This window comes from Drosophila miranda, chromosome XR (genome assembly GCF_003369915.1).
Source record: "Drosophila miranda strain MSH22 chromosome XR, D.miranda_PacBio2.1, whole genome shotgun sequence".
NCBI lineage: Eukaryota > Metazoa > Arthropoda > Insecta > Diptera > Drosophilidae > Drosophila > Drosophila miranda.
The window spans coordinates 45872022-45896471 of record NC_046674.1 but is presented as its reverse complement, the minus strand read 5'-3'; the positions used below and the strand labels follow the sequence as shown (position 1 = coordinate 45896471).

General features: G+C 45.1%; 2 protein-coding genes across 8 annotated transcripts in view; both read left to right on the top strand.

Annotated features, from left to right (window-relative positions):
- The window catches only part of LOC117186414 (ras GTPase-activating protein 1), a 142639-nt gene that overhangs the window by 35374 nt on the left and 82815 nt on the right, over positions 1 to 24450 (top strand). The gene's annotated exons all lie outside the window — the stretch shown is intronic.
- LOC117186415 lies at positions 19683 to 21257 on the top strand. Its single transcript, XM_033387184.1, has 2 exons — positions 19683 to 20130; positions 20188 to 21257. The coding sequence occupies exon 2, from the start codon at positions 20577 to 20579 to the stop codon at positions 21195 to 21197; it is 621 nt and encodes a 206-aa protein (XP_033243075.1). The 5' UTR covers positions 19683 to 20130; positions 20188 to 20576; the 3' UTR covers positions 21198 to 21257.

The following is a 24450-nucleotide window of genomic DNA, read 5'->3' as shown; positions in this document are numbered from 1 at the left end:
ACAATTGCTTATGGTATGATTCCCCGCGTGGCAATAGCTACATTTCGAATCAGCTCGCCTATCCGTCTTTGCACATGAAAATGACGATTTAGTGGGTCCTTTACTTGTCTTTTGTTTAGTTTTACCCTTATTCCGTGTTGACTCTTCGGCAGCTAGATGCTGATAGCGCCGATTCAGCTGGGCTGCGCACTCGGACCAAGACGGTAGTTTATCGTAATCCAGTTGCTCTTCGAACCGAGACTTCGTTGTGGGATCTACTTTAGACAGCGCTATGTGAATTAGCATCGCGCTATTTATGTCTTTTTCGCTTCCTAACGACTGCAGAGAAGAATATATGGCTGACACCGTGTCAATGAGGGACCTAAGGCATGAAGCAGAAGCTTTTGTTGTGCTGGGAATGTCAAACAACTGCGAAACAGTATCAGAAAAGATCAAATATTTTTTGTCGTAAACCTCCTTCAAACTATCAAGAGCCTTCTCATAATTGTCTGTAGAGATCTGAAACGCCTTCACTGTTCCCAATGCATCGTCAACGAGACACGACAGTAAGTGGTTGAATTTTTCCACATTTGATAATATTGGGTCGTTATGCACCAAACTCTCGAAAAGGCTTATAAAGTTTTTAAATTCAGAATGTTTTCCACTAAACTTGGGGAGATTCATTTTAGGCAGATGTGATGAATGACGCTGGCTACTCCTATCCCTCCTCTGTATTCGCTGAGTTTCGGGTTCTTTAAGTGCAGACATGTACAGAGCCTTTGTGGTAACACACATATCCTCGACCGATGCTCGTAGATCGTTGTTGGGATTTAAGCAATCCACGTCTGCCTGTATATCCATCAACTTTTCACAATAATTTTCGATCAGCTCGAGTCTGCATTTAATTTGAAGAGAGTCGAACGAAATAGTTTTTTCTTCAAAGGCCGTTCTCACACGCCTTAGATCGCCCATCACCCTATCGTGTCTTTGCATTGCTGTTGCTAACTTTTGCAGGACTTTTGGACCCCCTCCTTCTTTTGAACCTCCTTCCCTGGTAACAATTTCCCTTTCCTTTTCACTCATTCTGGCGCTTTCTCTTACTTCAAGAGGGTCGGAAAGTAATGCACTGGGTTTAGACAATGGTTAACCAAAATACTGTAGGGTATGCAAAAAACTATGAAAGAACGCGAAATTTCCACAAAAAACTATGTATCGGCTTCAAAGGGTTAACGCAGCGAAACAAACACAAATTATGCTGCCAATGCACACAACCAAACGCAGCCAAACTATGCACAATTTGGCGCAACGATAGCGTTACCGAAGTAAAGGCAGCACCAATAAGCGGTACTTCGCAAAAGAGAATTGAAAACAGCGGCAATGACCGGAGCGTCTGATTAGCAAGTACCGTAAACCCTCATCAATTTGCACTTTTCTTCAATCCACCAATATTCCGCATATAATAAATATTTTATGTTGCTGGCTGTTCACTTTGGTTTATTTTATTACTTTGTGTTTTATTTAATTGGTATTCCAATTCAACGAGGTGCCAATGAAATTGAGATCAGTGGCCAAATAGAGAAACACAGCGCACAAAATGGTGGCTTGGTTCTAGCACTCAATTTTTTTCGCACTAAATACCTGAGAATTCGGCAAAGATTAGCCGAACACTTTCCTTTTTTGTTGAGTAAAGATGAATCCAATTTGTCGCACAAAACCAGCCAGCTAGAGCTCTATTCGCAACAGAACAAAAAAAACCAATGACTTGTGCCGAGACAACGAAGATGCACTGTAGGTCACTGGTTTGTCGTGCGAATTTCCACGAAATGCTGGATGCCGATGTCCCTGCTCGGGCGCCAATGAAAATTCGGAATACTTTTTCCAAAAACAAACGTGATGATGACTCCGGTCCAGCGGGCTCTAGTTTCGGTTTTTACGTTAAATTGTCAGGTAATGTATGACTAAAAAAAAACAAGTGCTCGACTTCAAAGCATTTATTGGACTGGTCGCAGCCAGAGATAGCAAAACTCCCCGACTCCACCGTCGAGCCGATCTTGAATGCGCAGAGAGCAGTACAAGAGCGCGGCGTGTGAGAGCAAAAGCTCTGCTCACAACATCGCACACGCTACGATAGGGTAATTACGATCGTCTGCTGCAACACCATATTATGAATGCTTATTTTCTACTGTAAGCCTGAATGCTATTCGGGATAGTATGTTAAATGTTAATTTGGCTTCTGTTCTCTCGCACCCTAGTGTAGACACGTCCTATAATGTTTTCCTGCATACGGTCCGTCGTATTATTGGTAACAATGCTTCCAAAAGGGTGCATGGCTCCTATAGACTACCGTGGTATACGAAGGGTCTTATGAAATATACGAATCTTCGTAATAAGTACCTTAAACGATTTGGTAAGACCCGGGACCCTGTGGATTGGGCGAGGTATGTGCAACATAAGAGGGAGTTTGCTTTTTTAAGCAAATTTTTGTATAACCAATATATTGCCGACGTTGAGAGGGAACTTAAAGTCAATCCCAGGTCGTTTTGTCATTTTATAAATTCCAAAAGGTCAACGAGCTCTCTTCCTTCTGTTATGAACCTGTGTAGCTTGAGCGCTAATACGGATAATGGTATAGCAAACCTTTTTGCTTCTTTCTTTAGCTTAAATTTTGAGCCATACGCAGCTTGGCACAGTTTCGATGTCTTAAACTCTATTCCCTCGGTGGTCAATATTGGCACACTTGATGTATCGGAAGAGGCAATTGATGAGTTCGATAATTCTAATAAACCCGACTGTGATGGCCTTCCTGCTTCGCAACTGTGTTGTAGCGTTCTGTGAACCTCTCAAAATTCTATTCACAAATTCGCTGTTAACGGGTCGGTTTATTGGCAAGTGGAAAGCTGCCACGATTACGCCAATTTTTAAGAAAGGTACCAAAAATCGCATTTCCAATTCTAGACCAATTGCCAAACTCAGCAATGTTTCAAAACTTCTAGAGCGTATCATTGCCAGAAAGATCACCTTCCTCATGAAGTCGTACATTGGCCCAAATCAGCATGGTTTGATGCCGGGTAAATCAAAGACCACTAATCTCATCGCTTTCAGTAATTTCTGCACTCGTGTCTTTGATATGCACTCTCAAGTATATGTTGTGTATACTGACTTTGGTGAGGCTTTTGGCAAAGTCTCCCACTGTGCCTTAATAGCCAAGCTGCATCGGTTAGGGATTCATTCCTTCCTGCTCAGTTGGTTTAGGTCATATCTTGAGCGGCGAGAGTACGTCGTGTTGGTAAATGTTAGGCCTTCGGACCCATTCTTGGCTACTTCCAGCCTTCCACAGGGTAGTGCACTTGATCCACTTCTGTTCTTAATTTTGATCAACGACATATCTCTCAGCATTCAAGCTTTTGATCATTTGCTTTATGCTGATGATCTTAAAATCTTCCGATCTGTCAACACCTTAGACGACAGTATCCTTCTCCAGCGGGACCTGGATAGAGTTGCTCGTTGTTGCAAACTTAACTCGCTCCCTCTCAACATTAGCAAATTTTACTTTGTTTCTTTTAGCAATTGGGTCTTCAATGTGCTTGCCTCATATTTAAGAGATGGCCATCAGCTCTTAAAGCAGACGGAGATACTAGAACTCGATTCCAAATATCTTTTTGTCGAGCATTTGAATTTCATCTTGCCAAAAGCCCATTCTATGTTCGGCTTTGTTAAGCGCAATTCATTCCAGTTCAGACCCATATACGAGGCTAAGTCTGTTCTCATTCCTTGTGAACTCGCGCCTTGAGTACGCTTCCATGGTCTGGAATGCCACTGGGGTCGTTCAAATTTTCAATTCGATGCGTGCATCGAAAGACTGCAAAGAAATTTTCTGAAATTTGCACTCAAGCCTTTGCCCTTATCCATTCCGTTGACGTCTTATGAGTGCAGATGTCGCCTCGTGCATCTCTTCCCTCTCAAGGATCGAAGGGCCATTACCGCTCAAATCTTTATTTATGACCTTCTAGTGGGTAACATCGATTGGCCTTGACCCATGCTCCCTTTGTAGTTAATCTCCATCGGACCAACTATGGCTTTAATGAGCCCATTAGTAGGGCGCTGCGTCACCACAATGCGCTGCCAGCTAAGATGCGCTTTGACTTTTGCCAAAGGAAGGGAGCCGTCAGACGGTTGCTTGTAGATCTCTTCCTTTTCCATAAATAATTTTGTTATTTTCTGTTATTATTTAAGATAGGGCCAGACAAACACAACACTCCAATATCGACCCCGTTATAATTGTTTAAATGGAAAACGTCCGCAAGAAGATCAATCTCCTCGGTAAGATTGGGACTTACCGCCGCGAGAGCAAGAGACAACTGAGCTTACAGTTCTTTGGTTTCGACCTGGAAGCTGCTGTCTACGTCAATGAGCAGCTTTTAAGAGAGAACTATCAAATATTCAAAGAGGCCATGCGAATGAAGAAGCACAAAATTCTTGGAGCTGTCTTTACTCGGCGCGGCCTCGTGCATGTACGATCTTATGATAGAGAGGGCGTTCAATGCATTGAGCGTATGGATGAGCTTTTGTCGCTCGCACCATCTAATGAGCCCGCACAGCCTTTCCCCCTCTCTTCCCCCTCTCTTGAGTTTGCGTCCCTAATAAGCTCTCACTTTATTAATGAATGGTGAGATAGGTAGTTCCATAGCCGGTAGTATGATTAAAATAATTAGTATCCATAGAAATGGTCTCAAAGTTGCACACATAAATGCACAAATTTTGTTAAGGAAAATCGATGAGTTTAGATTTCTCTTTACTCAGTCAAATGTAGATGTTATACATATGTGTTTCTGAAACGTGGCTTAACTCTGATTTATGTGATTTGTCAATTGTGTGTCATGGTATGGTTATATTGTTTTTCGTTCGGATCGTATTGAACATGCAGGTGGCGTTGCTATATATAGGAATTCGGAATTAAAATGTAATGTTAAATGTACACAACCTAGTGAATGTCCTATTGAATATCTCTTCTTGGAAATCGCAAGCAAAATGAACAAGAAAATGTTATTAGGCTGTATTTATCGACCCAAAAGTACAATCGATTATGAGCCACTCTTAAATATTATTTCGGACATCTCGGTGTCATACATTGACATCATACTTGTAGGTGATCTCAATAGCAATCTCTTGAAAGAGAGTCTAATTCCTTTACTTATAGAGATTCTAAAATATTGACTATAATGAACTTTATCTAGAATTGAATGCATGTGACTGGGCTTCCATTTACCTTTCTCCCCTTGTTGATTGTCAATTGAATGTTTTGAACAACAATATTCAGTACTTGTTCAACAAATTTATACCACTAAAAACGGAAATTTGAGTTATTTCATTTAAATTGTTTTCCTTAATTTACTTTAATGATTGTTCTATTATCAAAATGAGTATACGGGTATATTAGATTTGTGGTAAAAATGGATGTGTGTAACGTCCAGAAGGAATCGTTTCCGTACCCCATAAAGTATATATATTCTTGATCAGCATCAATAGACGAGTCGATTGAGCCCTGTCTGTCTGTCCGTCTGTCCGTCCCTATAAGCGCCTAGTGCTTAAGGACTATAAGAGCTAGAGCAACAACATTTTATATCCGGACTTCTGTGATATGTCACTGTTACAAGAATATTTCTAAACTTCGCCCCGCCCACTTTCGCCGCCCCACAAAGGGCGAAAATCTGTGGCATCCACAATTTCGAAGATACGAGAAAACAGAAAACGCAGAGTCGTAAAAGATGACTATATCTTCTAGAGTGCAAAATCTGAACCAGATCGTATAGTTATTATAGCCAAAATCAAGAAAATGAGTTTATTCTCTTTCGGTTTTTAACAACAATATTCAGTACTTGTTCAACAAATTTATACCACTAAAAACCAAAGTTACCAAACCAAGACAAAATCCATAGTTTAACAACGAGATCAAGAAATAACGTAACAGCGAGATGTTGCTTACAGTAAATGGAAGCGGTATAAAACGGACTACTTCCGTTTAAGTTACAGAGAGTTAAGAGCAAATGTTAACAAAAGTATAAGATCTGCTAAGCGTAGTTACTATAAATCTAAGTTCCAAAATTGCTCTACCATTAAGCAAAGATGGAATGAAATGAATAGTATAGGAATAGGAAAATGTAAACAGAAGACTTAGCTAGATATAAATTTCGAAGAACTTAACAAAAAGTTCTCGATAATTGAAGTACCTGAAGCGACAAGTAACACATACCTGAATAGCATTCCACTTGGTGATAATAGTTTTAGCTTTGTGTATGTCAATCATTGTGATGTCCTTGCGAGTATACTTAAGGTGAAGTCTAATGCCGAAGGTCTCGATAACATTAGCTCGAAATTTGTGAAAATCTTACTTCCTAAGATTTTGTTTCACATCACTTATATCTTCAAAACGGCTTTAACTACGTCCTCGTTTCCAACCGAATGGGAAAAAAGCGAACATTTTACCGATCCGTAAACATAACAACGACTTTAGACCCATTTCGATACTTCCGTTCCCGTTAACAGTTCTAGAAAATCTCATGTCCCTACAGATAGAAAACTACCTGACTAACTACTCGCTATTAAACCACACTCAGTCAGGTTTTCGAAAAAAAAAGGTTGTATAAGCGCTGTAACGGATACTGTCGAAGATATTCGACAGCAACTCGATAAGAACTGGGTTACGTTTTTAACACTTCTCGACCACAGTTAGACGTTCGACTCATTCAACCATAATATTCTTTGTACAAAACTGACCAACCTATTCACCTTCTCAGGGACTGCGGTCAATTTTGTAAAATCATACCTAACAAATAGATTGCAGGCAGTAGTATCCGGTACATATGCTTCCACTTTTCGGGCTCTTTCACGGGGAGACCCTCAGGGATCAGTACTAGGCCCCTTACTATTTTCCATATATGTTAATGATCTACCCAGTGTTTTGTCTGACTGTGAAGTACATGCTGATGACGTCCAAATTTATATTAGTAGTCCCGTTAATGAAATAAATCTTTGTGTCAACATGTCCAACAAAATGCTTTCCCTAATTGAGAAATGGGGAAAAGAGAATGGCCTGGGAATAAATCCTAAAAAATCAAAATGTATTGTAATTGCCAAAAAACGGATTGATACAAAAATATCGAGAATTTATACATAGGCAATACACCTATTTCCTATCCATTCCTATTTGCAGTTAATCTGGGGATAACATTCAGTAGTACTCTATCATGGAGTAAACATATATCAAAGGCAACTGGACGTACATATGCTCTGCTGCGTCAGCTCTCAGCATCTAAAACTTTTTTGCCAGAATAAATAAGACTATTAATTGCTAAAGTCATTCTCATCCCCACTCTCTTTTATGGTATAGAAATTTTTCGTCAATGTGACTGTTGTCAATTGTCCATCATGCTTTTAATTTAAGTCGTTTTGACCATGTTTCACACCTGTCTCGTAAAGTACTTGACCTCAACTTGACCTCATGGATAGATTTCAGAACCTTAGTTTACTTTCATAAAATTGTGACCACCCAAGAACCGATTTACCTTTACCGCAAACTTAACCCCGCTACATAAAAAAGAACAAACAATTACATATGCCCTCGAATTCAAACGCTTTGCTCGAAGAGGCGGTTCTTCATTACGGCTATTCGCGTATGGAAAAATCTTCCCCATTACATCAAAACCATTAGGAGCGCAACTCAATTTTACGTTAAAATATTCAATAAATTCAATAAAATTAAATTAACCAATTCATTAAAAAGAAATAAAATAAATAAAAATAATAATTAATAATTATTTTAATTCCGTTGGCGAATAATGATTAAATAAATAAAATTTCATTTTCGGTATGCCAAGTAGACTTGTTAAGACAGGGGAATTAGAAGTTCGTTTAGTAGATGTCAGTAAGACTGTCCATTTTGCTATGCAATTGATGACGCGGTGGTAGTCGCGAGGTCGAAAGAGGAAGCATTTGAGAGATAGGAAATTGTGTTAAAGTCACTATCGGAAGCAGGATTTCCATTTAACATTAAAAAGTGCGCATTTCTCAAAACTGAACTAGAATATCTCGGATACTTGGTCAAAGACGGTAGTATTGAACCAAGCTGGTTTATTAGAATCAAAGACTGTTACACAGTTGAAACAATTTATAGGTTTAGCGTCGTACTTTCGTAAGTTTGTCCCACAGTTTTCTGAGCAGATGAAGTTTTATATCAGTTGACTTTCAAGATTAAAAGTTTTGTCTGAAAGGCCGAGCATGAAGAAATAAGACAGAAGATTATCTCAGTGCTAATTCATGAGCCGGTTTTGATTATTTTTGATACACAATATTCCATTTAACTGTAAGCCTAGAATGTTCAAATATTATTGCAAGTGTACGTCTGTTGGTGGGCGTAATTACAGTCGTTTGATTTATCTGTGGAGTATCGCAATGGCAGTCGCATGGCATATGTAGACTTTTTATCCCGAAATTCGATTGTCACTGCACCCGAGACTTTAAGCAGGGTATCCGAGGTTCGCATCGATTGGACTAAAGTGACAGATAACTGGCTCGTAGCTGAGCAGCAGCGTTCGTGCTTGAGGGAAATCATAGCCCAGCTGAATGGTGGGGAGTTGCGGGACAATTTGCCAATGACTTATGAGTTAAGATCAGAAATTCTATATCGGAATATCCGATATCCAGAGAAATTGCAAAAAACGCTGTTTACCTGTAATTCCGAGAGCCTTCAGGTGGCCCAATGCATTTGGGATGGCAGAAAACGTAGGATAAGGTATGAAAAATATTGGTTTGAACATATGTCTAAATATGTACGAAAATTCGTAGAGACCTCATCACATGCAAACTGTCAAAGCCTCCAGGAATGGCAAGTTGAGTGGCAAAACCGATGCCAAGGAATATGTCAATTGATTCATTCACTAAATTTGTTTACCTGTATGAGAAGGTATGAGATTTTGGACGCCGATAACTGTATTAAGGCTGTGAAATGAACAATATCGCTTTTTGGGGAACCTAGTCGTATTATTTTGCAGATCAAGGCAGGAGTTTTGCCTGTGCGCGATTTCGATAGTTCTGTTCATTGATTTCATAGATTTCCAGTTGATAGTGACCGGTGCAAGTAGGGCCAATGGCTTGGTTGGTTAAGCGAGTCATGAGCACGATGAACGGTATGCTGACAGCCTAGAAACAGGCGAACGATCCTGGTAGGATGCACTTAGTGAGGTGCGGTTAGCCATGAATTGCACAACAAACAGAGCATCGAAATTCAGCCCATTAGAGCTGTTAATGGGAAAGAGGCTAGACCAATGGGTTTACTGCCCATTGATGAGACTAAAAGAGATTGTAAACAAGCGAGAGTACAGGCCAAAGAAAATATGGAGAGGAATGCGAAATATGACAAGAAACGAGTTTACAAGGATAAGGCCAAGATTTTAAAACACAGGGTTGAGGATCATTTCTTGCTTAAAAGTGAAGAATGGCATCAGAGTCCCAAGTTCAGAGGACATTTTGTGATTGCAGAGTTGCTTGAAGATGATCGTTACCTGTGGAAATCATTGATACGTAAGCGAACGTATATAAGTATTCGCACGAGAGTCTGCGAAAGATACCAGATGAGCAAAAGGACCAGAATAATGAGAAAAGCGACAGTGGTGAAAAAGACATAGCTCGTGGGTCTTTCTCTCCCACCTGAGAGAGGTGCGGGGAACGTCAAAAACAGGGGCTGGTTTTAATCAACAATATTCATGCCTGGGTTGGGTGATATTGTGTGTGATGGATATAGAACTACTGAGATCGTGCCACTGGAGGTGCAAAGCGTCGCGAGGATGTGGCAAGGGCCTGTAGACTGTGCTTTAATATTGTGTATAGCCAAATGGTTGGGTTTGCGCAGAAGAGTATGAGTATAGAAGTCAAGTCGAAGTCAAGTGCAGAACCAGCAATGTTTACGTGGTTGTGCGAGATAGATGTGGCACTCCGTGAAAATTGGAATACGATAGCCTGCGAAACCAGCATTTGAAGATTCATTATATGAAGTTTTGTACTGTTTGAGTTTGTTTATTTCTATTTAGAATGGTCATAAGATATGAAAGCAAGAAAGATGAAAAGACGATACTAAGAGTACAAGAAGATACAAGAATGATACTAACCTAGTGTTACAGTATGCACACGAGGACGTGTGAAAGTCAGGATGGCCGTGTCGGGGATGTATAAGAATGATGTAGAGAGAAATGTATAGCATTAAGAAATTGTAACAATAACGAAAGAACAGAAACTATGTGGTAGACTTATGCCTGTTACGCTTTCAATTCGCATTTTTGCCGAAAGCGAGGCTGGAGAACGAGAAAGAGTCGTCTCAGCCGACTGTGGCGCGGTGCTTTTGGTATTTGAAAGAGCGAGATCAAACAGGCATTGCGGAAGGAGAGCAATTGAGTCTGGCAATGCTGTGTCGGGTAATGCGTGAGCTGAGAGAGACTGACTCAAGAATGTGCTCGGCAGTTTGCTCATAAAATTGAAGAGAGAGAGAGAGAAAACACCGCGACTCACTGCGCTCGAGGCTTAAACAAAAATGCAAGAAGAAGAAGAGCCCCCTGTCCCTCGGCTTTTGTTCTATATTTAATATTGAAAAATAAAAGTCAAATAAGGATTACAAATTAAATTTGACGCGAGTAAGAAACATATTGCCAGAAACCTAAATGTAAAGTGTATGAGTACGTAAAATCACAACTTCTAACACGATTCGGCACGGTTTAATGTAATAAAAAAAATGCACAACAATTTGTGTCAATTATTAGGATAGAAAACCTAAAAAAATTAAATATTGAAAATATTTTTTTCCAAAGGGCCTTTGCTTTTATCACATTCCGAAAAAGTTTCGGCATGCTCTAGACTAAATTTAGTATGTGCTTGCAAGGTATCATGCTCCACTCCGACTGCAAGCGCTCCAAAAAACTCATCCACATCATAGCGTTTGCATTGGGATTGGACGTTGTTTGCAAATATTTTAGCGCATTGAAGTTTTCTGTGGAAAAGTGAAATTGTCATTATTGACTCCGCCACCTGTTCCATTTGTGGCAAAACGCCCAAATCACGTAATTTTCTTGCAAACACTCAAAAATTCAATGGTTGTTTGCAAATGAGCTCATTTGGTGATCAGAGTGGATTTAACGCTCCAACAATAGATGAAGTTGCCATCCTGATTGTTGGTGAAAACATGGAAAGACCTGATATTGTCATTGCATTTTGCGATACTGGTCATATGACATGTTGCAGAGCCCGCTCATGTATGTTTTGGCAAGGAGAAGATGGATATTATTTGAATATCGAAATGATAAATCCATTAAATGCTGAAGAAACTACAAAGAAAACGTGGCGGAACGTTGTGAGTTGCTGCGGCGACCGCAACTCCACATTTATACCTGACACTTAGTTAGTATGGCTCTCCTCCGGCAGACGCCGCTAATATTAAACGACACGACAAAGAGTGCGTGATAGAGAGACAGAAAATCAGTCTGAGCGTGTCGTCGGACGCTGCGTATCCACTGAAAATTTATGTGTTTCTTTTAGCTATAAATAGCCAGATTCAGCAATCTGATAGATATGGTCATTCCCTATGATTGTGCGTTTTTAGTTTTCTCGAATCTTCAATATTGTGGTAGACACAGATTTTTGTCCTTTGTGGAGTCGGGAAGGGGTGGGGCGAAATTTTGAAATATACGTTTTATAGTGAGATCTAACAGGTGTGTGGATACCAAATTTGGTTACTCTAGCCTTAATAGTCTCTCAGATTTGTGGATGCCCCAGATTTTCGTCCTTTGCGGGGGCGGAAGGGGGTGTAGCGAAATTTTGAAACTACCTTGTCAAGGTCCGATATCAGAGGAGTGTGGATACCAAATTTGGTTCAGATTTTGCACTCTAGAAGATATAGACATCCTCTACGATTCTGCGTTCTCTCGTATCTTTGAAATTGTGGATGCCACAGATTTTCGGCCTTTGTGAGGGGGCGAAAGTGGGCGGGGCGAAGTTTTGAAATATTCTTGTAACAGTGACATATCACAGAAGTCCGGATATAAAATGTTGTTGCTCTAGCTCTGTAAAATCAAGAATATATACATATACTTTATGGGGTCGGAAACGATTCCTTCTGGACGTTACACACGTCCATTTTCACCGCAAATCCATCGGATATCGGGTATAATTAGCGCGATTAATTATTACGCTGCGGTTTCGTCGATTAGTTCAGCAATATTTCGTCAATATGTACACCAAAATAGAAACGAAACGTTTAACTTTCATTAGGTTGAACCAAGCCAACTTTCGTTCTAAAGCGTTTACATTTATACATTATACATACATTTACATGATGGAATTGGTACTGAAGGAAATGCAGCAAATATTGGTAAATAAACTATTCTGCCGGCGACGTACTACACACTAAAAATTAGTTCTCAATTATTCCTTAAGTATTTTTTTCCAATTAAATAAATTACACTATATTATAGGATAATGTTATAAAAGAAAATAGATCCATTTGTACTTCAAAGTCAATGTCAGGCTGCTCAAAAAAATAGGTACACTTCAAGTAGGGTGCATGTCATAACGCCTTTTGTCACTTTTAAAAGTGACATAGCGCCCTCTCCCAAAGTGTCGTAGGGCCCGCGGGCATTATGACACAAAAATGAGTGTCATTACACCCTAAATTTCTAAAAACTTGCAAAGTGCATCAAGAATCAATTGAAGTACCTTTAAAAGAAGTCCGTTTATTATGTTATCTCGTTTGTTATTACAATTTACATGTTTTCGGCATAATGATCTTCTAATTAGTTGGTCATTGATCTTCGAACAAAGTGCATGCATAATGGAGGCTTCATATGAGTACAAGATTGTTGCTGGGTTTCGGAAAAATTCAAAGTTGTTGCTTTTAACAACACAGCAACAATTATTTAAGAACCGTCGCGGCAGTGTTTAGTGGGTTTTGAAGTCCTCGAGGATCGAGGTATTTTTCGCATAGGCCAGCAGTTGCTGTGGCGTCCTCTTGGAGGCATCTTCCAGTGATGCCAGCACTGGGGCGCCCAGGTACTTCCTCCTTGCCCTTAAGAGAGCAGGACAGTTGCAGATGAGATGTTCCAGGGTTTCGGTTGCCCCAGGTTCGTCACATTTCCTACAACTGTCTCTGTTTGTGATGCCTAGCTTTGTTGCATGCGCCGCAGCCAGGCAATGGCCCGTTAATATTCCCACTAATAATCTGCAGTCCTTCCGTGGTAGGTGCAGCAGGTAGTGCCTAGTTTGTCATTGCGTTCCTTGCACATGATTTTCGAGGTTCTGCAGGCGGTGGTACTCCTCCACCTACATTCGGTTTGTGATCCGGCCTGCTTTTCTAGATCGCTTTGCAGCGTTCTGAGGGAGACAGGCACGTTCTCGGTTCTCGTATTCGCCAGCCCGACGCCTTCCTTAGCTAGTACGTCCGCCGTCTCGTTCCCTTCGATGCCCTGGTGGCTGGGAATCCAGTAGATCCGCACTGACTTTGTCGTGCTTAGGGTATCTAGTGCCTCCCTGCTCGCCAAGACATTTCTGGAACTGACTGCGGACGACTGCATGGATCTTATCGCCGCTTGGCTGTCGACGAATAGGTTGACCGCATCGTGTGCTCTTTCAGTGAGAAGAGCGACTTCCGCTGCTTTCCTGATGGCAAAAACCTCTGCCTGGAATATGCTACAATGGTCCGGTAGCTTATATGACAGCCTTATATCAGGGTCTGTACAGTATAGGCCCGCTCCTACTCCTCCGTCCATCTTGGAGCCGTCCGTATATATATTGAGGTGCTCCGTTTGGTCTCTTCCGATTTTCCAGTCTTCAGGTCCCAAGGATGCAGCTGTTTTTACGTCGAGGCATGTTTGGGGGGTCATGTAATCAGTTGATCTGTTCATTTCCCTTCCAATTGAACTATGCCCGTATTCTTGTGGCGACATATTTCCTGAAGCGATGAGGCGTTGTGCTGCCTTTCCTTCAGTCAGACGGGCGTGGATGTCTAGGGGTTCGATTCCAAGTAGGGTTTCGGGTGCTTTTGTTGGGGTTGACCTCAGCGCACCTGTAATACAGAGCAGAGCCTGTCGCTGAGTCCTTTCCATAAGCTTATGATACGTTTTCTTTCCAGTAGCTTGCCACCACACTAAGACTCCATACAGCAGAGTTGGTCGCACCACCGAGATGTAAATCCAATGCATCAGAGCCGGAGACAGGCCCCATGTGCTGCTGAGCATCTTCTTAGATGCATAAAGTGCAATGGTGGCCTTCTTCACCCTTTCCAATACATTGGGTTTCCATGCCAGTTTACTATCCAGTACTGTGCCCAGGTATTTGACTTGTGTTTTTGGGGTTAGCCTAGTTTGATTGATCTTCGGGGGGTCCATATCGGTACCTTGTACCTCTTGGTAAAGAGGATGAGGTCCGTCTTGTCCGCGTTGATACTGTGTCCTACTTCTTCCGCCCACTCGCGCATCTCCCTGAGTGTTCGTTCCATTAGTGAGCTGAGGGTCGATGGGAAAACACCCGTAATAAGTATGCTTATGTCGTCCGCATAAGCTGTTATTATTGGGGCCTTCCTTTCGTATCTCTTGATGAGGTCGTCGACCACCAGATTCCACAGGAGGGGCGACAGGACTCCACCCTGGGGTGTGCCTCTGTGTGCCTCTTTCACCGTGGAAGCGGTGCCCCACTCTGATTGCATCCGTCTGCAACCTAGGAGGTTCCTTATCCACAGGTTGATTGCTGGGTGTGTGTTAGTCGCTACCAGGCAATTTGTTATTGCTTCCGTAGCCACGTTGTTGAATGCTCCGGAGATGTCTACGAATACTCCCAGTGCATACTTTTTATTGTGAAGGGCTTTCTCAATGGTAGCTAATACCGAGTGTAGTGCGGTATCCACCGATTTCCCTTTAGTATAGGCATGCTGGTTGGTTGACATCAGTCCCCCTACCTCATTCCTGATGTGTAAGTCCAGCAGCTTTTCTAGTGTTTTTAATATAAAGGAGGTAAGGCTTATCGGTCTATAGTCCTTGGGACTCGCATGGCTGCACTTTCCTGCCTTTGGGAGGAAGACAACTCTCGAGGTTCTCCATTGGATAGGGATATAGCCAGTACTTATACAAGCTGTGAATATTGCGGAGAGCCATGGGGTAATCGCCTCTTTGGTCACCTGCATCATGGCTGGGAATATCCCGTCAAGTCCTGGTGCTTTTGTGCCCGCAAAGGAGTCTATTGCCCAGTGGATTCGCTTGGTGGTTAACAGATCTGTTGGGGGGTGTTGTTCCTCGGTTGCTAGGTCCTGGTGCTCTTTGGCATCAGCGACCTCGGTGCAACCAGGGAAATGTTCCTCCATTAGTGCTGTTAGGGCTTCGTCACTGCCCTCTGTCCACTCTCCGTCATCTAGCTTTAATTGGCTTTGTATGGTAGGCTGCTTAGAGAGCAGCTTCCGTAGCCGTGCGGTTTCTGGTACTTTCTCGATGTTGGAGCAGAAGGTCCTCCACGAGTTCCGTTGTGCTTTACGTATTTCCTTCTTGTAGCTCCTGAGTAGGAGTCTGTATTCCTCATAGACGATCCCTTCGTTCGCTTGTTTGGCGATCTTAAAGAATTCCTTGAGGTTGTCCCTTTGAAGAGAGAGATCCCGGCTCCACCAGAGTGGCTTGGACCTCTTCTTCGTCCTCGAGGGTTTGCACGATGTGTGGTAGGCGTCCAGCAACGCGTTGGATAGGGTCTCTAGAGACTTCTCTATGTCCTCCGCGGATTTCACTGTGCCCGGACTCGCGAGCTTCGTAGTAACTGTCTTTTTAAACTTTTCCCAGTTTGTATTCCGGGGGTTTCTATAGACTATTACCTACGAAGAATGTTTGAAGTCGCACTTAAACTGAATGTACTTGTGATCTGAGAAGGAGGGTCTTTCAAGGACCCTCCAGCTAGATACCGTAGTACTGTTTCCCGTTGCTAGTGTTAGGTCTAGCACGTTGGATGAAGTCGGACCCACGAAGGTGTGCTCCTCCCCGACGTTTGCTATATATAGATTAGTATAAAGTATAAAGTCTAAGAGTGACTCACCTCTATCATTTATGTCGGTGCTTCCCCACACATTGTGGTGGGCATTGGCATCCGTCCCGATGACGAGTTGATAGTTTTTGGTGCCGGCTTCTGTCACCAGGCTCCTGAGTTCGTCGGGTGGTGCGGGTCTGTCGTGAGCCATGTAGCAGGAAGCCACCAGAAGGCGCTTTTCCTCGCTTTCCAGCATCACAACCGTCAGGTCATCCGTGCTGTAATGAGACATAAGGTAAGCATGGATTCCCTTTCGTACGAGTACGACGGTTCTGTTCCTGCTTACCGATGTTGCGTAGAACAGGTTGTGATTTGAGGACTTTAGTCCGGCCACTGAATTGCCTGTCGCAATCCAGGGCTCCTGGACTAGAGCTATGTCGGCGAGCCCTTGCTCCATGGCGATGAGGAGCTCCGCCGACGCTACCTTGCTTTTATGTAAGTTTAGCTGCAGCACACTCAGCATGGGTGGCTGGCTCACTTGCATCCGACGGGTTGACTACTAACGTCAGGTCACCGTCTTCCTCGTCTTTGTCCTCAAGCGCAAGACCCTGGGCGGCCTCCACGATGGACTCGAGACCTAAGTCCTTTTCCACCTCGCCTACCTGCAGGGTATGCGCGTCCTTGTCCTCAGGGTGGCGCTTTTTGAGGCGCAGGTAGACGCTACCCATGCCCCACGCCATCTTCCCGAACTTGGGATACAGCAGATCCTCTGCCTCCTTGTTTATTTGGAGGATCACACATTGGCCCCCCTCGTTGGGTAGTGGGCTACCAATGTGTAGGATCCTCCAATCGGTCGTTGGCACGTCCGCGTTTTTCCGCTGAAGGAGCTTCAGCGCTCGGTCTCCCTGGATTGTGATGGGGAAGAGTACCTTCGCCTTAGGCTTGGACGGGATAAGCTCCCGGTCCACAACCTCCAGCTTGGCCCCCTCCCACATCGCCTCCAGTTGGCAGACCGTACGCGTCAGCCACCTTAGGGTTGGATCGTCGTTGCACTTTAGGATCTTAACCCCATTTAGCCACCCAGCACCATCGAACGTGGGCATAGGGGCCGCGGGGTCTTCTTCCATGTGTGCAAACAGTGCGTCGACGAGACGCGCGTGCACAAGCTTCCACTGTGCCGCTGACATCTTGCCGTTTTCCTCGCTCCGGTCGATGAGTGCCACGATCAAATGTCGTTTGGTCACATCGCTGACCTTCGCGTTCGATTTCGATGGCTTCTTGGCCACTTTCGGTGGAGGGGCTGCACTCTTGGGCCCGCGTTGCCGCTTGCTCGCCGGAGTGTCTTTAATGGCACTCTCAGTCGAGCGTTGCCTCTTGGTGGCCATCATCTCCTCCACCTTATTGGCATATTCGCCATTCGACGCCCTCATCTGTGGCATCTGGGCGTAATGTAGTCGGCCCTCCTCTACTCGCTGCTCGGCCCAGGCTAGCTTGACCTTCTCCTCCTGGGAGATGTCTACTTTACCTTGCAACCGGCTTTTGATATTGAGGGCCGCTTTGTATTGTGCTTTGGCCTTCATCCCCTCCTTGGAACGCTTCGGCCCTTCCCTACGCAGGGAGCTGGTGCCTGGTTCCGGTGAGCGGAGAAGGCTCTCTTCCTCCGTCCTGCTCATAGAGAGCACGCTCTCCAGATCCGTGTCTGTGTCGACTACGGCATCTGTGCGGCTCAACTTGCAGGCTGCGGAGTGAGTTGTATTTGTTGTTGTTGTTGTGGCAGTAGCTTTACAACTGACTTGGCCTGCTCCCGCCAAGTCTGAGGTGTGACCGCTGGCGACACGCAGAGAGGATTGCTCCTCCCCGTGCCCGCCGGTGGTAGCAGTCACGCTTCCCACCGACGTTTGGGTTGACATCCCAACCCGTGCTTTCTCCTTCTTCGCCTCCATATTTGGCCCGAGGGTCCATACTGGTTAATATTTTTCGGGGGGACCACCCCCTAGCGTTTTTGGCCTGACCGCCAGGCACCTCTAGCCATGGCCCTGGTTCGGTTCCCCCGACTTTGAATCGGGAAGACGCCGGACCATAGCCTTAGCTAGACACTGCATTACCCCGGACAGAGCAAGCGACAGTGCATTACCCTTGTCCCGGGTAATGCAGTGTCCATTGCCCAGCCGGCACCCTCGTGGAGGGTTCAGCTAGAGGATTTTCGCCAGCCTTTCTTCAGCATAACATAGCATAACATTCTCCAATATGGACTCGTATTGCTCAGCGTTCATTCTGTTCGTTGATAGGAAAAGTGGGCCTACGTCGTACCAGGATGATCAGCACCATATAATTAATTGCCAACTCCGTGTTTGACAGCTTTTTGTGAAGCATGGATCAAATTTCTTTCCTTCCTACATTGCTTTAACATTCATTCCCTAATAAATTCTTTTTAGTTTCGTCGCTCCATAAATGGTTTCTCCACTTTTTAGCAAAATGTTGCCGCAAGGCTATATTTTTGACGCGTAATTGGGACCTTTCTTTCTATTCTACATGGAAGGTTGGATTTTTTTAGCCGTCTACGGATCGTAGATTAAGCTAATTATTTGTTTATACTTAGACTGTAGCTAAATGGACGTTTAATGGCCTAAAATCCAAGAACTCGCCATTTCGCTTAAAGCTCTGTTATTTGGCGGTTCCCCTGTTTAATTTTTTTTTTTGTCACGAACCTGCATCACATTGACGAATAAAACATACCAAACAAATTTTTTTTTAAACTCTTAAAGTACGATAAAACTAATTATTCATGAAAAGCTTCAAAGTGTACCTATTATTATGATCAAGTGTATATATAGGTAGTCATATGCATGAATATGCGCCAGATGCAATGACAGATGTTCGTCTTTACGGTCGGCCAGATCTTTTTATTACTTTTACATGTAATCCAATATGGATACAGATTGTTCAATTGCTGCTTCCCGGACAAACATCAAGTGATCGACACGACATCACAGCACGTGTATTCAGGCAAAAAACTGGGTCCCTGATGAACGCGTCTTTGGAGATACTGGATCTATTCAATCGAATGGCAAAAACGAGGCTTGCCACATGCACACATTCTAATTTGGTAAGTGGAAAGATTCACGATCACGAGCCGATCTAGACCTACATGATGTCGTGATTACAAATATGATTCATTGACCGTGTGGCGCCATCTATCCCCAATCATCTTGCATGGTCGATTGCAAGTTTTCCAAACGATATCCAAGGAAATTAACGGCGGATATCGTCACTGGAAACGACGGTTATCCACTGTATCAGCGTCGGTCTCCCGACGAAAACAGTCGAACTATCACAAAAAGTGAAAAGAATGGATTTCGTTGTCGACAACAGTTGGATTGTTAAGTGAACTGTAAGATGATAGATGTTGTGCATCTGGAGAATGGTCAACGAGTTTCACGGCATGAAATGTTGTTCAACGTGCTGAAACACCTCTAGCGACAACATTTACCAGTTTCTTTGCGATCTGCCAAAGCGATCCATTTGCACGAACTTTGCTTCACTCGGAGATTCCACGGTATTATACTTGGAATGTTTCATCGGAGAAATTTCAACGACGGAAGTATGGCAATGCAGGTCCTGGTTATCCGGATGTGCGTTCTACTGATGCTCTTGGTCATATGTATACAGTTCATCCAAAGAATGATGAATGCTTCCATTTGCGGTTGCTGCTGGTTAATGTGCGTGGCACTTGCGTGCGCACTGTGAATGGAACAATATTCCCAACATATCGTGCTGCATGTGAAGAACTCAATTTAATAGAACACGATACACAGAGGGATACGACAATCGGAGAAGCTATTATCTCTGCATTTCCAAGTCACATATACATTGTGGCACATATACAAATATACCACTACAACCTCAACCACTGCGCTGCGGCTCAAGACCTGCTGAGCCAATCCATAAGAGAATTGGCAATTGACCTCGCCATCCTCAGCGAGCCATATCAAACTAGGGAGTCCCCTGGGTTCATCTTGGATGCCACAAAAAAGGCCGCGATATGGCTATGAGGGGCCACGCCATTGCAGCTTTCCCTCTCAAGCGCTGCTGCTGGGTTTGTGCGCGCCAAGGTCGGAGGTGTGTGGATATACAGCGTCTACCTTGCCCCAAGCCTGACGCTCTCCGAGTTCGCAGGTACTCTAGACAACCTAGCGGCTGATGCTAGAGGACGTCACCCAGTAGCCATTGGAGGGGACTTCAACGCGTGGGCTGAGGAGTGGGGAAGCGTGGTGACGAATGCGAGAGGTAGAGCTCTGCTGGAGATCATTGCGCCCCTGGACATCGCGCTCCTCAACGAGGGAAACCAGCATACCTTCTCCAGAGCAGGAACAGGATCGGTCATCGACCTTACATTTGTCAGCAGCTCACTTTTTAATTCATCGGGCTGGAGCATCAGCAACATCTACACAGGGAGCGACCACAGGGCAATTATATGGGACACAGGCCAACAGACGTCTAGCGTAGAGACAGCTGCGCCCAGATGGAGATGCTATCGCGCCGAAACGCTCAACACGGCCCTGTTCATGGAGCTTATGTCCAACCTCACGGCGAATGGAAATGCTGAATGCATGGCCAACCATGTCATGGAGCATCTGGAGGCAGCATGCACTGCCACCATGGCGCAGAGGAAGCACTACGGTCGCCACCACCAACCTGTGTTCTGGTGGAACGAGGACATTGCCGCGCTACGCCGGGAATGCAACCGAGCTCGACGCCGCTACCAGCGCTCGCGCGGAAGCACTGCCTTTCCGCAATGGCAATCCACGTTTAGGGACTGCAGAAGGGCCCTCAAGGCGGCCATTAGGGATAGCAAGCGCCAGTGCTTTCTCAAGCTATGCGACTCTGCGGAGCAGGACCCATGGGGAAGGGCGTACAAGTTGGTGACGAACAAACTTTGCGCCAAAAGGCAGGCACCCCCATCGGACCCCGACACGACAAGATCCATCGTGGAGGAACTCTTTCCGCACAGGGCTGACCACATCGGGGATGTCCGTTGCCTCACACTGCAACCGCACAGTCAGGCACACATCGAGGAGGTGTCACTCGAGGAAGTCGAAAGCGCAGCCAGGAGCATCAGCCCGAACAAGGCTCCCGGGCCGGACTCTATCCCGAACAGAGCCTTCGGGAAGGAGTGTTCCCTATGAGGTGGAAAATACAGAAGCTAGTGCTTATTCCCAAGCCAGGCAAGCCGCCGGGGACAGCGTCGTCGTATAGGCCTATCTGCCTGATCGACACCGCGGGTAAACTGCTTGAAAAGGTGGTCTGCGCGCGACTGGAACGCTCCATCGCGGAGGCTGGCGACCTCTCACCGCACCAATACGGCTTTCGCAAGGCCCGATCCACGATAGACGCCGTTCGTAAGGTGGTGGACATTGCCTCCGGTGCAATTGCCGGCACTCAGTGGAAAGGCGGCGGGAAAGAGTACTGCCTAGTAGTCACCCTAGACATTAAGAACGCGTTCAACACGGCGAGGTGGAGCTGCATCCTAAGGGCGCTGGAGAGTTTCGACACACCCAGGTACCTGCAGCGGATAGTACAAAGCTACTTTGAGAGAAGGCTGCTTTTGTACGACACGCAGGCTGGCACGGAGAAATACGAGGTATCGGCAGGCGTCCCGCAGGGTTCAGTGCTTGGCCCCACTCTGTGGAACGCAATGTATGACGGCATCTTGCGACTCAGCCTCCCCCACGGAGTAAACATGGTGGGTTTTGCAGACGATGTGGCTGTCCTAGTGGTGGCAAAAGACCTGTCCGTCGTGGAAACGACCTGCAACCAAACGATAGCGCGCATTCAACAGTGGCTGGACCTGGTCGGGCTCGAACTCGCACCCCACAAAACAGAGGCAGTGCTGGTATCCAGCCGGAAGAAAGTCGAGACGGCCAACATCTTAGTGGCAGGTACCCTGGTTTCGTCTAAGCGCGCTATCAAATACCTTGGTGTCCTGGTGGACACACGTCTCTGCTTTCGGGAGCACTTGGCCTACATGGGCACGAAGGCGGCGACCACCAACGGTGCGCTCTCGAGGCTAATGCTGAACACCCGAGGACCAAAGCAATGGCGGCGACAACTGCTAACGAGTGTCACGAGATCGGTGATTCTATATGCGGCGCCAATCTGGGCAAAGGCCCTTAGAACAGCGAGCTACGCACGGGGTCTGGCAGCCACGCACCGCCTCTCTTCGATTCGGATCACCAGTGCCTTCCGAACGGTCTCGGACGAGGCAGCACACGTGATCGCGGGCATAGCACCCCTGGAATTCCTGGCGGATGAACGGTCCACATACTACCAGGAAACACATGGCAGAGGAATGGACGCGGCGGCGAAAAGGCAGGTACGCATGGCGTGCAAACAGGAGAGTCTCAGAAGGTGGCAACAGCGCTGGGACACGACCACTAAGGGGCGTTGGACCCACCAGCTTATCCCGTCCATCGACGCGTGGGTAAGCAGGAAGCACGGGCAGGTCAACTTTTACCTGACTCAGCTCCTCAGTGGTCACGGCTGCTTCCGAAGCTACCTTCATCGCTTCGGGCACGCGGACTCCGCAGAATGCTCTTGGTGCGGGCACTACGTGGAGGAGGATGCCGAGCATGCGATATTTTCGTGTGGCAGGTTCGCAGCGCAGCGCCAGCGGCTAGAAGAAGCGCTGGGTGGAGCCGTAGTGAAGCAGAGCTTGGTGCCGTGCATGCTCCTGTCCCCGGAAAACTGGGAGGCGACGAGCTGCTTCGCGGCGACCATTATGAGGGAACTGCGTGCTGTTGAGCACCAGACAAGAGTCCAGTTAGTCTAAACGAAGCCTGCACATGTGTGAAGCATTGCTTCACGGCCGTACCACACATGTTGGGCTTGCATAGCCTAACCTTTAATATAGTTTGCTTTAAGTATAAAATAAGTTGTAAATACGAGCAATTAAATGGAATTTAAAAAAAAAAAAAAAAAAAAAAAAACACAAATATAATATGTCAGAAGATATTTTACATCAAAATCGTGTAAGTTCCAGAAATCCCGATCTTGAAATGAATGAGAAGATACATAATCAAGCTTTACTATTGATCGAAGACATGTGTTACCTCATATGCGGTAGTTTATTAGTCAGGCTAGGAATGACAGCGCCAAATCATGAAATGAATGACGCATTTAATCGAGAATTAGAATGGAAACGTGAATATGATAACCAGGAATTGAATTTAGCTTTTAAAACAAATGTACCCCTGTTGAATCCTCAACAAAAGGAAGTTTATGATACATTAATGAAGGCAATTGATGCAGGAAATGGTGGTTTACGTCTAAAACGGAACTAGTGCTTTTCATTACTTAAGAGGTAAAAAGTCCCGGTACTGACTCTCCCAAAACTCTGTGGGTAAGCGCAAGCCTTTAGCAACAATGCCAAGTATCTTGGCCTTATCCTCGAAAGAAAGCTCGATTAGAAACTGAGCATAGAGGATAGAATAAAAAGGCCACAGTGGTCCTTTATACATGCTGGAAAGCAATCGGACTAAAATGGGGAATGTACCCGTATATAGTTCGGTGGCTATACACCGCCATCATACGCCCAATCATGCTCTATGGAGTGGTAGTATGGTGGCCAGCCCTAGACAAAAGAACTTGTCTCAACAGACCCTGTAGAGTTCAACGCAAGGTAGAGCTATGCACAACTGGCAGGCTACGCACTTCTCCAGGGGAAGCCCTGGATAACGTGCTGGACCACCTCCCCGTAAATCTCATGGGAAAGAAGGTTTCAACACTTTCCGCCGTCAGAATTAGATAAGCCAAATTATGGAAAGCATCTGCGTTTGGGCACTCGGGAATCCTGACGAGACCCCCTTTCGACCTTTCGACGCCTTTTCAGGTATCAATCCCACTTAGAGAGGACTGGGAGATGGGCGAACCAGGACCTGCAAATGCCGTCCACTTTTACACTGACGATTCAAAGCTAGACAGCCGCGTGGGTGGTGGAGTCTACTGTAACAAGCTAAACATCAGTTACTGCTTCAGGCTGCCAGATGAATTTAATTTGTTCCAAGCGGAGGTTGAGGCAATCAAAGAGGCCATTTCTATTGTCTCCAAACTCCAAAGCAAGCAGTCATTAAAGCACTAGGCTCAATATCGTCAAACTCGACGATTGTAAATGACTTCCGTAGGCCTCTAATCGAGATCGCAGAGCAGTTAGATCTCTTCTTTATATGGGTCCCCCTACCTCCTGCAAGGTCTCCAGATCGATATGGCCATTTCGGCAGAGCTGAATAGCCTCGGCAGAGCACAGTGGTCTACAGTTACTCGAGCCAAAGACTTCTGCAGGAGTTGTCGCGACGAGGAAGAGGCGGAATCAGTCCCCCACTTTTTCTGCCATTGCCCGGCCCCTGGAAAAATTGGCTTAAATATGACCAATCAAGCTGAAAT

Excerpts from the sequence above, each read along its gene's own strand:
- LOC117186415 (XM_033387184.1), top strand. The coding sequence starts at position 20,577 with ATGGAGCTTATGTCCAACCTCACGGCGAATGGAAATGCTGAATGCATG.